Source organism: Periophthalmus magnuspinnatus, chromosome 13 (genome assembly GCF_009829125.3).
Source record: "Periophthalmus magnuspinnatus isolate fPerMag1 chromosome 13, fPerMag1.2.pri, whole genome shotgun sequence".
NCBI classification, from domain to species: Eukaryota; Metazoa; Chordata; class Actinopteri; order Gobiiformes; family Gobiidae; genus Periophthalmus; species Periophthalmus magnuspinnatus.
Window position 1 is genome coordinate 6873107 of NC_047138.1, and position 10930 is coordinate 6884036.

The 10930-nt window shown below is 37.7% G+C and overlaps 3 protein-coding genes across 3 annotated transcripts in view; 1 reads left to right on the top strand and 2 right to left on the bottom strand.

Moving 5' to 3' along the window:
* The window catches only part of nxn (nucleoredoxin), a 38744-nt gene extending 35080 nt beyond the window's left edge, over window positions 1-3664 (bottom strand). The window contains exon 1 of the mRNA XM_033976865.2: window positions 3053-3664. Coding sequence (XP_033832756.1) covers window positions 3053-3361 — 309 coding nt within the window. The 5' untranslated portion in view covers window positions 3362-3664. The remainder of the gene's footprint in view (window positions 1-3052) is intronic.
* Window positions 3665-4221: 557 nt separating this feature from the next.
* Window positions 4222-5195, bottom strand: txndc17 (thioredoxin domain containing 17). The gene is made up of 4 exons (XM_033977680.2): window positions 4996-5195; window positions 4829-4910; window positions 4572-4647; window positions 4222-4302 (listed from the first exon to the last, which is right to left on the bottom strand). The coding sequence occupies exons 1-4, from the start codon at window positions 5138-5140 to the stop codon at window positions 4234-4236; spliced, it is 372 nt and encodes a 123-aa protein (XP_033833571.1). The 5' UTR covers window positions 5141-5195; the 3' UTR covers window positions 4222-4233.
* A 720-nt stretch (window positions 5196-5915) lies between these two features.
* Window positions 5916-8996, top strand: LOC117380831 (uncharacterized). Its single transcript, XM_033977679.2, has 3 exons — window positions 5916-6118; window positions 6780-6870; window positions 6952-8996. Exons 2-3 carry the CDS (start codon window positions 6796-6798, stop codon window positions 8824-8826), a joined length of 1950 nt encoding a protein of 649 aa, XP_033833570.1. The 5' UTR covers window positions 5916-6118; window positions 6780-6795; the 3' UTR covers window positions 8827-8996.
* The last annotated feature ends 1934 nt before the right edge of the window (window positions 8997-10930 follow it).

Consider the following 10930-nt stretch of genomic DNA (forward strand, 5'->3'; position numbering starts at 1 on the left):
CTCAAAAGCAACCAACATTCAGCTGAGGCGAGTTAACAAAGGGAGGACGAAAGAGGACAGCCTTGGATGGAGAGATGCCCTGGGGGTGGCATTACTGTTATTATGTTGGCTAGGGCTACTGAGCGGTGGTGCAGGGCCATTAGAGCCACGAGGAGGATGGGACAGGGGGGAGGAAAGACAAAATAAACGGTCTGTGAAAAGGAAGAGGAACTACCCTTTTAGCTCCGATGCTTAAGTGAATATGGCAGAAGTGGATAAAACAGGAGAGACGATGCAGAATTTATTTCACTGATTGGAAAAACTGCCATTTTCCACTGAAATAGACGGAGCCATTTTCCTGTCATCATCATCAGCATATTTCGTAACTGGTATAAATCTACACCATGCAACATTCAAAGCTGGAATGGTTTAGATGTGGCCCACAAGTATGTGAGAATTAGCTTGGTTGGGTAAAGGATAAATCTGTTATTCTCATTTGGAGAAATGCAGATACTGTGTACAGCTCTTTAAATGGTTACATCATTGAAAATCAACAAAGGATATGTTCACAATTTATTCATTTAAATCCTTTATCAATGATGAGATTCGCAATGTCACTTCCAACAATAATGTACAACATGTTCCAGAAAAAGAGAGAAAAAAGGTGAGATTTAACACCGACCAAGTCATCCCTGGCTTTTCTGCCCTCTGGCCTTGAGCAGTGTCAGTGGAGCAGGTGTCTCTCCACATTCTTCATATAGTAGGCCCTTGTTAAACAAAGTCGAAGCAACATGACATTGCAGTAACCCACACTAAACTATAACCACAATCAATTACTATAGACTACATAGGTAAATAAGTGGTTCACTGCTGCAAGCTCAATAATTATTTTTTAAGAAACTCAAGACTTATTGAAAAAAAAAAAAAATCTGCTTTTCAACTAGCCTGGTGATTCCAACCACCACACAAGAGTTTGGTTTCCTTTAGTTGCAGTTGCCTGATTGAGCAAAACCAAGTAAGTAATTTAAACTCAGTGAATCTCGATGTATCCTTCAATTATCCTGCATGCTCCACATCACTTAGGCCTCAAATATTTCACATTTTGTTACCCCACCAACCAAATATACACACAGATTGGCCTTGAAAGTCAAATGCGCAACAGTTGTAACAGCAGGCTACACTAGACATTTCAGCAGGTCAGTGACATACTGCAGCCACTCGCACAGCTCCTGGCACTGAGTCAAGGGAGCAAGTTGGCTGCAAAAGTCAAGGTGTGCAACAGAGAAGAGCACAATAAGAACAGGAGTGTAATATGATCTTTGAAGTTTACGTTTAATGAAGTGAGCTGCATTGATTTATATTGAACGGTCTTTCTCCTTCAACAACTCCATGTAAGGCAGTATAAGACAGCCTAGACACACAGACAGCTGGTCAGCTACAACTGTGCTATCAAGGACCCCCGATGACAGGCACTGCAGGACACAAAGTAGGTGGTTTCCAAAACAATTTAGATACAGGGCCACACCACTAACCTCACTCAAAATATATAGAAAGAAATGATAAATATGGGACTCTGCACATTAATGCCTACGGTTTATATTGTGGACTGGTCTTCCCTCTGTAATCAAGACATTATCCATTCTTGATTAAAAACAAACATTTCCCTGCAACAGGAAGACATGGTTAACCCTTAAGTATGACAATGTGAGCAGCCTCCACACAGGTCTGAGCAGGGGAGGTGGTGCAGTAGGAGATTTGTAGGAGGAGAAATTATTTTGGAATAATTGCCTCATTTGCAGGATGAGCTCTGCTTGGGTGAACCCTGAAGATTCAGATGGAAAGATGATAGGGCTACAACTATCTACCCGTATTTATGCAATAGGACACACTATAGACAAACGGCAAGGCTAAATTAAACAATCACTGGGATAGACGTCAGTGTGAAACAAATCCAAACAGCAGGCCTTAGTATAAAGTGCAACTGCAATATTTCCATAAAGCCAGGACAGCTACAATCACTACAGGAAACCCATAAGCAGTGCTATGTTAATGCCACTGTTCTTTTGCACACAATAATGCCACATGAACACAATGTGGATGTGCTCCACCCACATGACAACACCACCCCCTGCTCCCCTGTCATTTTTCACTTGTGCCTCTTCTCTCTCGCTTGGCCTTCATTATGGAAATCATTGTTGGATTGTGGATTTAAATTAAAGACAGCACAGCCAGCCAAACTGCAAAAATGTATTGAAAAGTGGTTTAACTGAATACAACAGTTATAATATTTTTGATTATCTTATCATAAGATTTATTTTATTTATTTGTTTACACTTGCCTATATTGTTTTGTTTTACTTTTATAGAGGCTTGGCATCTACAGTTTTATAGGGTACACTCAGAGGAAGAAATAAATAGCACACGTTAAACAAAAATAAAATAAATTGTACTGTAAAGTGCTTACACATTTATATTTTATACACATATTGTGTCAATTTCTATACCAAATGTGAGCATTGTTTGACTTAGCAGGCCAAGAATATTTAATTCACGTTAGACTGCAGATGAAATTAAGACAATAGGAGGCCTTCATTTCTGCAACAATGTGAATCTGGAAATTACTGAAAATGGGATAGCTTCCTAAAACAGTTTTACAATCATTTCACAATAATAGTCTACTTTTTCCCGTATCTTGCTCAATGTTACGACTCTTGTGTGTAATGTACATTTTATTTCCCTAACTTAATTAGTCTGGTGTGGCCTGCACACCACACCTACACTGTGTGCAACACTATTTATGGGATTTATATGTAATTCATGTGATGAGAGATGAAAGATATGAACTAAAGGCCTATTTAAAACAGCATTATGTTAAACAGCCTTAAGTATTGTATTTTGTTCATTCATTCCATACAAGCATCGTTCAAATTTGTACATTTATTTAAACTTATGTTTGCTCATTTGTCTGTCTTGTCTATTATAAAATTGTTATAATAAAGTGATCTCGTCATGAAACACTCTACTCGCCCATGTTCCCCAGTGACAACTTCTGGACCATCTCTTCCTCATCTTACCTTTTTGTGTCTATCCTTGAAAGGTAACGCGGGCCATGGCATCTCTTGTAAAAAGTCTTGCCAATGTTTCTGGTCTTGATCAGATGAAACAAAGACGATTTCCAATTTGTCCTTGTGTTCCGAGGTCTTTTTAAACCTGGTGTAAAACTCGCATAGACTGCCATTGAACTGCTTGCACGGGGCGTTCAGGCTGCATCCAAAGAACAAGCCGACCAGGGACAGCCTGCAGCCCAGAGACTGCACGTCCACCTCGGCTTTCTCGCTGTTGACGAGCCGCTCTCCGAGTAGATTCACCAGAAACTCCGACATGGCAGCCAGCAGTCCAGATTGCTCCTCATATACCCGCTGTGCTGTGGGTTGTTAGCCGCCACCTCCACCTCGGCTGAGCGCTCTGAAGAGATCTCCTCTCGCCCCGGTCCGTGCCGTGCCTAGTGCGGGGTGTAGTGCGGGGTGTAGAGCCGTGTGGAGCCGCTGTGCTTCCTCCTCGATATGAGCACAGTGCAGGAATGTGCTCAGCTTAAATGGTTCTGCCTGCAACAGCGCCTCAACGTGCAAACACTTCTTAAAACGTGACATCTGCTGGTTTGACTTCAGAGGCTACATGCTAATGCTTTAACCGCCATAGATTAGACCAATGATCTTTGAAATTACTTTATGAGCAAAAATTAAACTTGACGCGTAAAACTGTAAGATACAATTTACTTTAATGACCAGTCTATAAGTGATATTTGATTTTATATTTATGAGAGAAATTGATTTGATTTCATAAATAAATAAATAAAACATTTCGAGGTGGCAGTTACGGGAAGAGTCTGCCACCTAGTGTACAAAGTAGAGAAGTACAACTGGGTTTAAATCTGGGAAATGAAAAGTATTTAATAAACTCTAATAAATAATAAATAAATAAATAAAAAATAATACTACATAAATAAATAATAATAATGATACATAAATAAATAATAACAATAAACAGTAGGCTAAGAAAGAATGATTACCAATTCCACCTTCCAACTGCAATATTTGACTTAGTGTATGTGTATCTATGTTGTTAATTACATAGACAGGAGTGATATATGCATACACACTTAATAAACACAATATGTAATCACAATTGTTATCTTTATTCCTATTTTCCAAGGAGAGAAAAAGAAAGAAAAAACGTTTTGGGCGTATAAGGCACTTCAGTCTTCAGTGAACATCATCCGCACTAGTTCTGATTTGAAGCATTCCTCCTCCACAAGTTTTTGAGGCTGTAAACATGACAAAAAAGGTGTATTAAGCCTAATGCACAATAAAGCACAGTTGTCAAAAAATGGATATCTGATTTTATAACTATGGTATCAAAATTGTTATTGAGTATATTGCATTTTCCTGAGTATTAAGATAAGAGGTTGAAATTTTAGTATCATGACAACACTACAAAAACTGCAAGTTAAAACAATAAAAGTAGTAACATTTGTGTGAAAAGTATAAATAGTCTGATTTAACAGAAAAAAACAGTGCATAAAATGAATCTTACTGTGCCATATCGTAGAAGTGTTGGAACCCCAGTCAACTTTAATGTCTTCTTGAAGTCATTGTTTGGATCCTTCCAGCTGAAAATTACATAAAAGCTTTGACAATTATAAGTGCATAAGAGCCAGAGCAAAGCTTACACATTCAATTTGTTATTAACTTATTGCAGACATAATATAGATATAGTCTATGGGGTACACTCCAGTACATAGAAATGAAACAAAACAAATATCTAAAATGGCAGCAAGAAAATATACTGACTAAGCTCTTTCTCCGACTTGACAGTAGATGAAAACAGAATCCTCAGGAAGATGGCCCATTTCCCCTCTGACAACAGGTTCAGCTGAAGGCAAAAATTGTGCATTAAAACAGTATTACCAATTGCAAAGTGCAAATTTCTGGAAGCACATTTACATTTACACATTTACCTTTTACACAGTCTGGACACCAGCTATTCCCACTTGCATCTTTATCACCAGAGAAATATGCAAAGATATCTTTTCCTTTCCTGTTAGCCACTGCCTGACAAAACTCTTCATAGCCATGCACGCTGACTTCTTCGTACTTAGACATTGTTTAAAGACGCTATATACCTCAACCTCCGAACTACAGTTAATGCTCTGAAGTCCAAATGTTTTTATACTGTGGGTAGTGTCAGGAGCGTATGGAAGCCCGTTTCCGCCATGAAAAAAAAAAAAAAAGCCCCACAGAAAGTCGAAATTACGAGTTTTAAACTCGTAATTACGACTTTTAAACTCGTAATTATGAGTTTAAAACTCGTAATTATGAGTTTAAAACTCGTAATTATGAGTTTAAAACTCGTAATTATGAGTTTAAAACTCGTAATTTCGAGTTTAAAAGTCGTAATTATGAGTTTAAAACTCGTAATTTCGAGTTTAAAACTCGTAATTTCGAGTTTAAAACTCGTAATTTCGAGTTTAAAACTCGTAATTTCGAGTTTAAAACTCGTAATTTCGAGTTTAAAACTCGTAATTTCGAGTTTAAAACTCGTAATTACGACTTTTAAACTCGAAATTACGAGTTTTTAATCTCCTCATTATTCCCCCAAGCGTCACCATCCATCATGCACATGCACATGGGATGTTCCAACTAACTTCTCTGAACCAGATCCACATACAACGTAACTGGATTGTAAAGGCAAGTAGAAAGTTTTTAAGACAATTTATAGTAGTTATGTTTCATGAAGTACTTTATAAAATATAGGGTAATTTTCCCAAAATGGAATGTACTATGTAGTACGAAGTGTAGATTAATTTGAGAGCTCTATAGGTTTACTAGCTTTGAATTGAAGTTAGATAAATGAAACACGCTTTACTGTTTACTGTTGACTGTTTTGTTCACATCCACATCGGTGTTTGTATATATGTGCGTTAGTGACTCGTAACGCTGTAGCTCGTCCACATGGGGTCATTGTTCTATATTTATATGGGTAGGAACCTTACAGATGATATGTTTCCGGGGAAAGGCGCACACGATTTGTTTGCTATAGATATCAGTTACGTTTTACAGTGTTTTCATCGATTTTCCCAGGTAAGTCATGTGAACTCAGTAGTTTATCTTTTTGCGGTTAATAACGTTTTTGTTTGGTTGTCTTGCTGGTATTTATGCAATTCTGTATTGAAAGTGAACCGCTATTATTCCACGTTACCATAGCTATGTTATACTACAGCAAACCTACGATACCCCAGCAACGCATTACTGGGCTAAATCAAAATGGTCTTTTTCGTAAATACACCTTTTCGCAATAGACGGGATTCTCAAACTGATGGTTTACAAATTTTGTTGAAACTTTTCCCTAAGTGAACCTACCTTACAGTACACAATTAGATCTTAAAGTTGTCACATTACCTTTACCTTTATTCTTATAACATTTATTAGATTTTATTTTAAATTTAGAATTACCTTCAAGTTATTGTATTAATTATGACCTTTACATGAATTCACAATTACCTTGAATTGTTATATTTATTGTTGTAATTTAACAATCATTACATATAGTGCAAACTAACAATCATGTATATCAATAAATTCCTTATTGTCCTATTTATGCCTTGTTTTACAATAAGCATTTGTTTTTTATATAAAAATGTTGCCAATTATATTAATATTTTCAATAATTGCAAAACATCTTAAAGTCATTTACACTATATAGATACCATTTTAATTGAACATGTTATTATCCTCATTACAGCAGAAAAAATGTGAAGATGGATGAGCTGGCAGAATATTTGAGATCCAGGCATGTGGATGAAGAGGCTATACAACGAATGGAACAAGACAAGGTAGTAAACTGCTTTTAGTATTATGACTCCATACAGACCAGTAATAATAATGACACATTTGGGTTTTTTTTTTGTTTATAGATTGATCCCACTGTAATAAAGCTGATGAGTGATGAGGAACTGAAGGACTATCTACCATCATACGGTGATCGAATAGCTGTATTTGGACACTGTAGACGACAAGAAGAACCAAGTCGAAAGTCAAAACTCTTTGAAAGACTTAAATTAAAGTTTAGCAAGAATCAAAACGGTAAAGTAGGAGTGCAAAAAGAACATGGGAAAACTAGTATCAGAAGAAAGAGTGACAGAAAAGTTGAGCTTGGGTGGTTAAATTTTAGAAAAAAAGACAATACATATGTGCATATGCGCACTAAAAATGGTGGAGGTACAAGGAAGGAAAGTGTGCCTAAAAAGAGTACAAACATTAACCTAATTGAAAAAGCATTGGAGTTGTTTTTTCCTGGAGGAGAAAATGTGCATGGCAAAAGCTGTGATTTTGAAGTGGATTTAACTGACTTTCAGGAAACCCCTTTACCTGAACATATAACAGTTGAGGAAATGTATGAGATGACAAAGTTGCCAGTTTTGCGATTTTACTTAAAAACGAAAAAGAGACAAATTGTAACAGAAGGAAACCCTGAGGAGAGCAATGCTGAATCTGACAATATGGTCAGCCACTCTGTTGTACCACATGAGGCATCAAGCAGTTCTACAGTTTTGAGCCTAAACAATTTGGATGTTATTCATATTGCAACTTTTTACAACACTGAACCTTTAGAAAGCAATTCGAGTTTAGACATTCATTTAGAAGGACAAGAAAGCACACTTAATTTGAATGATTTGGATGAAAGCGGTATTGTGACTGTACGTTCTGTGGACCACTTAGAAATGGAAGCCCCCAATCTTGAGGATACCTTGCCACTAATTGAGGAAGAGTTGCCTATTTTTTTGAATATGCCTGAAAATAACAAAACCATCATTGTGGTTCATCGAGGCCAGATTCTTCAAGAGCTCATTCAAGTGTTCAGTAACGATGAGATGATGAACAAGAAAAATGTCCGCTTTAAAGTAATTCTTCCTGATGGAAATCTTGAAAAGGCTTTAGATGATGGAGGTGTAGTAAGGGATGTGCTGTCAGAGTTCTGGCAAGACTTTTATGAACAGTGCACCATGGGAAGTGACTTCAAAGTGCCATACTTGCGACACGACTTTGGAAAGGAGGAATGGGAAAGTGTAGGTCGAATCATTGCTTTTGGCTGGAAACAAGAAAAACAACTTCCAATAAAACTTGCTCCTGTTATTCTTGAGCAAGCTATTCTTGGAGATGTGGAGAGTGATCTTTTAGATAGTTTTCTCAAGTATGTATCACACTCGGAGCGAGTCATGTTTCAAACTTGCTTTTCAGATTTTGAAAGTATTGATGAAAATGAGTTATTAGAAGTTCTAGATCTCCATAATTGTCGCAGACATCCAACATCAAACAACATTGAGCAAATCATAAGAGAGCTTGCTCACAAGAAACTTATTCAGGAGCCTGCATTTGTCATTGAGCAGTGGAGTACTGTGCTTGTGGAGATGAAGTCAGAGCTGAAGGGTATAGCAGCAGCTTATGATGCACTGCAGCCAACATCACGCAAAATTATGCAATCGCTCACTTATCCAACAAATCAAAATGCTTCTGAAAAACAGATGGTTAAGTATGTCAACACATATCTTCGAGAGTGTGACATGCCTCATCTTTCCAGGTTTCTTAGGTTTTGCACAGGGTCTGATGTATTTACAGGAAAAGACATCACTGTCTCATTCACAATGATTAATGGCCTTCAGAGAAGACCTGTTGCTCACACTTGTGGTTGTTACTTGGAGTTGCCAGTTACTTATGAGAGTTACCCAGATTTTCGGCATGAAATGAACAAAATACTGGAGAGCAATATTTGGGTGATGGATATTGTGTGATTTTCATCCTAAATCAACAAAAAGGTTCATGTGCGTAGTTATTGGCACAATGTTACATATACAACTATTTTAAATATTCTTGTTAGAACTGTTATTGCAACATTTTACATATTGCACTTAAATTGAAACTATTATTTGCCATAGTAGTATCTGAAAATGTTAAGATACTGTTCATCTATCTGTTGAGGCAGAAGTTGGTGTTTGCTAAAGTATGAAACAACTGGTTTGTTTATATAGAGCAGAAATGGTTCTGTTTATGTGAACAATTATTTTCTGGAAGATGGAATGTTTGATAGCATAAATAAAACATAGTTTGTGTTTGAAGTATTATTTCTGGTTCATTTTTATTGATTAAATTGTCTTTGCCTTCCACGTGCACGAGGGGGGGCTTGTGACCAAACTAGCGCTCCGCTGAGACCACGGAAGACAAGCGCTCACAAGTGGTCGGTACAGCGCTCATGGCACAAAACATGGGTCAGAATTACGCTCACGGCCCACTGACTTGTTCAACACGCCAGAAACTTTACTGGAGCTTAATTCAGAGCTATTTGTTTATAAAAAATACGTAGGTGATAAACACAACAGTCCTCTTGTCTCCTCTGCTCTGTACAATCATATTCTGGCAATGTGCCCACTGGCTACAAGCTCAGCATGACCTCCGCGAGTCATTCTGGACACGAGCGGCACCTGTCCAGGCCTCTGGGCAAGTAGCGCACTGGAACGAGCGCTCATCATCCAACTCCAATACCTTGCATCACGTTTTGCATACCAATCAAAGCTGCTTTTTATACTTTATATATACTATTAGTCCATGTTGGACAAATTTTGACATGGAGACTAGAGTTGAACGAAGGCCTGTCTTTCAGTGATTGTAGAGTTAATACGCACTCAGTTGAAGATGTCTTGTGTAACAGGAACATGACATAATGTGACCACTAGATGGTGGACTTGTTACGCGCCTTATCAGACCTGGACAGGTGCCGCTCGTCCAGAATGACTCACGGAGGTCGTGGTGAGTTTGTAGCCAGTGCACACATTGCAAGTGAGTGTACAGGGCAGAAGAGACAAGAGGACTGTTGTGTTTATCACCTACGTACTTTTATAAATGAATAAATTTAGCTCCAGTAAAGTTTCTGGCGTCTTGAACAAGTCAGTGGACCTTGAGCACTATTCTGGCCACTGTTTATTTATTATTAATCTGTTTTTGATGATCAATTATATGTTTGTTCATTGCTGTTGCAACTCATCATTGATGAGCTCTCGTAAACGAATGTATAGGTCAATAGTTTGATACACATCAATTGAAAAAGACAAATTATGCTCAGACATCAAGTCCACACAGATATTAAACACATCTTCGTCACAAGGAAAATCTCTGAAGCTGCACTCCTCAAGGCAGAGTGAGACCTTGTCCATAGTTATGGGATGTAAATAATTTTGACCACCATATAGTTGTGGAACAGCATACAATATGGAAGGCCTTCCATAAGGTGATCTTGCATTGTTTACTGCACGGATGCGATGGTTGTTCCAAGTCAAAACGACCTCATTAAGTTCTTCCTAGAATACAAACAGAAGTAATCATTGCATGTTTAGTACATTGGTCATTACCCTAACTCAGTGGGGTCCAACCCTTTTGCAATTCATTTAATTAATTAATTTAATTCAATTTAAAATCAGGTCTACATCAGGACTAAAGTAGACCAATTTTAAAATATTTATGTCAGAAGGTGTAAAAAGTGAAAAGAGCCTACCTGTATTGTTTTCATGAAACAGAACTGGATCAAGGATTTATCCAGAAAGTTGTCCAAAAAATGTCCATCTTCTTTAAGTTTGTCAAACAGCTCCATCCAGTACTGAACACACTCACTTCGCAGGGTGAGCCACCATCGTTCAATTCGCTGATTTCCCGTGCTAGGACCAAAGGTTACTGGACCTGGGGTTGTTTCTGCGTGATTTCCAGAGTAATGCAAAAAGTGCTGAAGCTCTGCAATATGTCCATTTTCTGTTCCCAAATCAAGCCTCACTCTTGCAGGACAGCCATTTGCAGTGATTACAGCATCCATGAAGTACCCAGCAATAATTTTTGGGTCATTGTTTGTTT

What these genes read in the sequence shown, in the direction of transcription:
- txndc17 (XM_033977680.2), bottom strand. Translation starts at nt 5,140, where the DNA reads ATGTCTAAGTACGAAGAAGTCAGCGTGCATGGCTATGAAGAGTTTTGT. An exon ending in GTGTCCAGACTGTGTAAAAG is followed by an intron (nt 4,911 to 4,995) that starts GTAAATGTGTAA and finishes TTTTGCCTTCAG; the next exon opens with CTGAACCTGTTGTCAGAGGG. An exon ending in CAAGTCGGAGAAAGAGCTTA is followed by an intron (nt 4,648 to 4,828) that starts GTCAGTATATTT and finishes TGTAATTTTCAG; the next exon opens with CTGGAAGGATCCAAACAATG.
- LOC117380831 (XM_033977679.2), top strand. Translation starts at nt 6,796, where the DNA reads ATGGATGAGCTGGCAGAATATTTGAGATCCAGGCATGTGGATGAAGAG. An exon ending in AACGAATGGAACAAGACAAG is followed by an intron (nt 6,871 to 6,951) that starts GTAGTAAACTGC and finishes TTTTGTTTATAG; the next exon opens with ATTGATCCCACTGTAATAAA.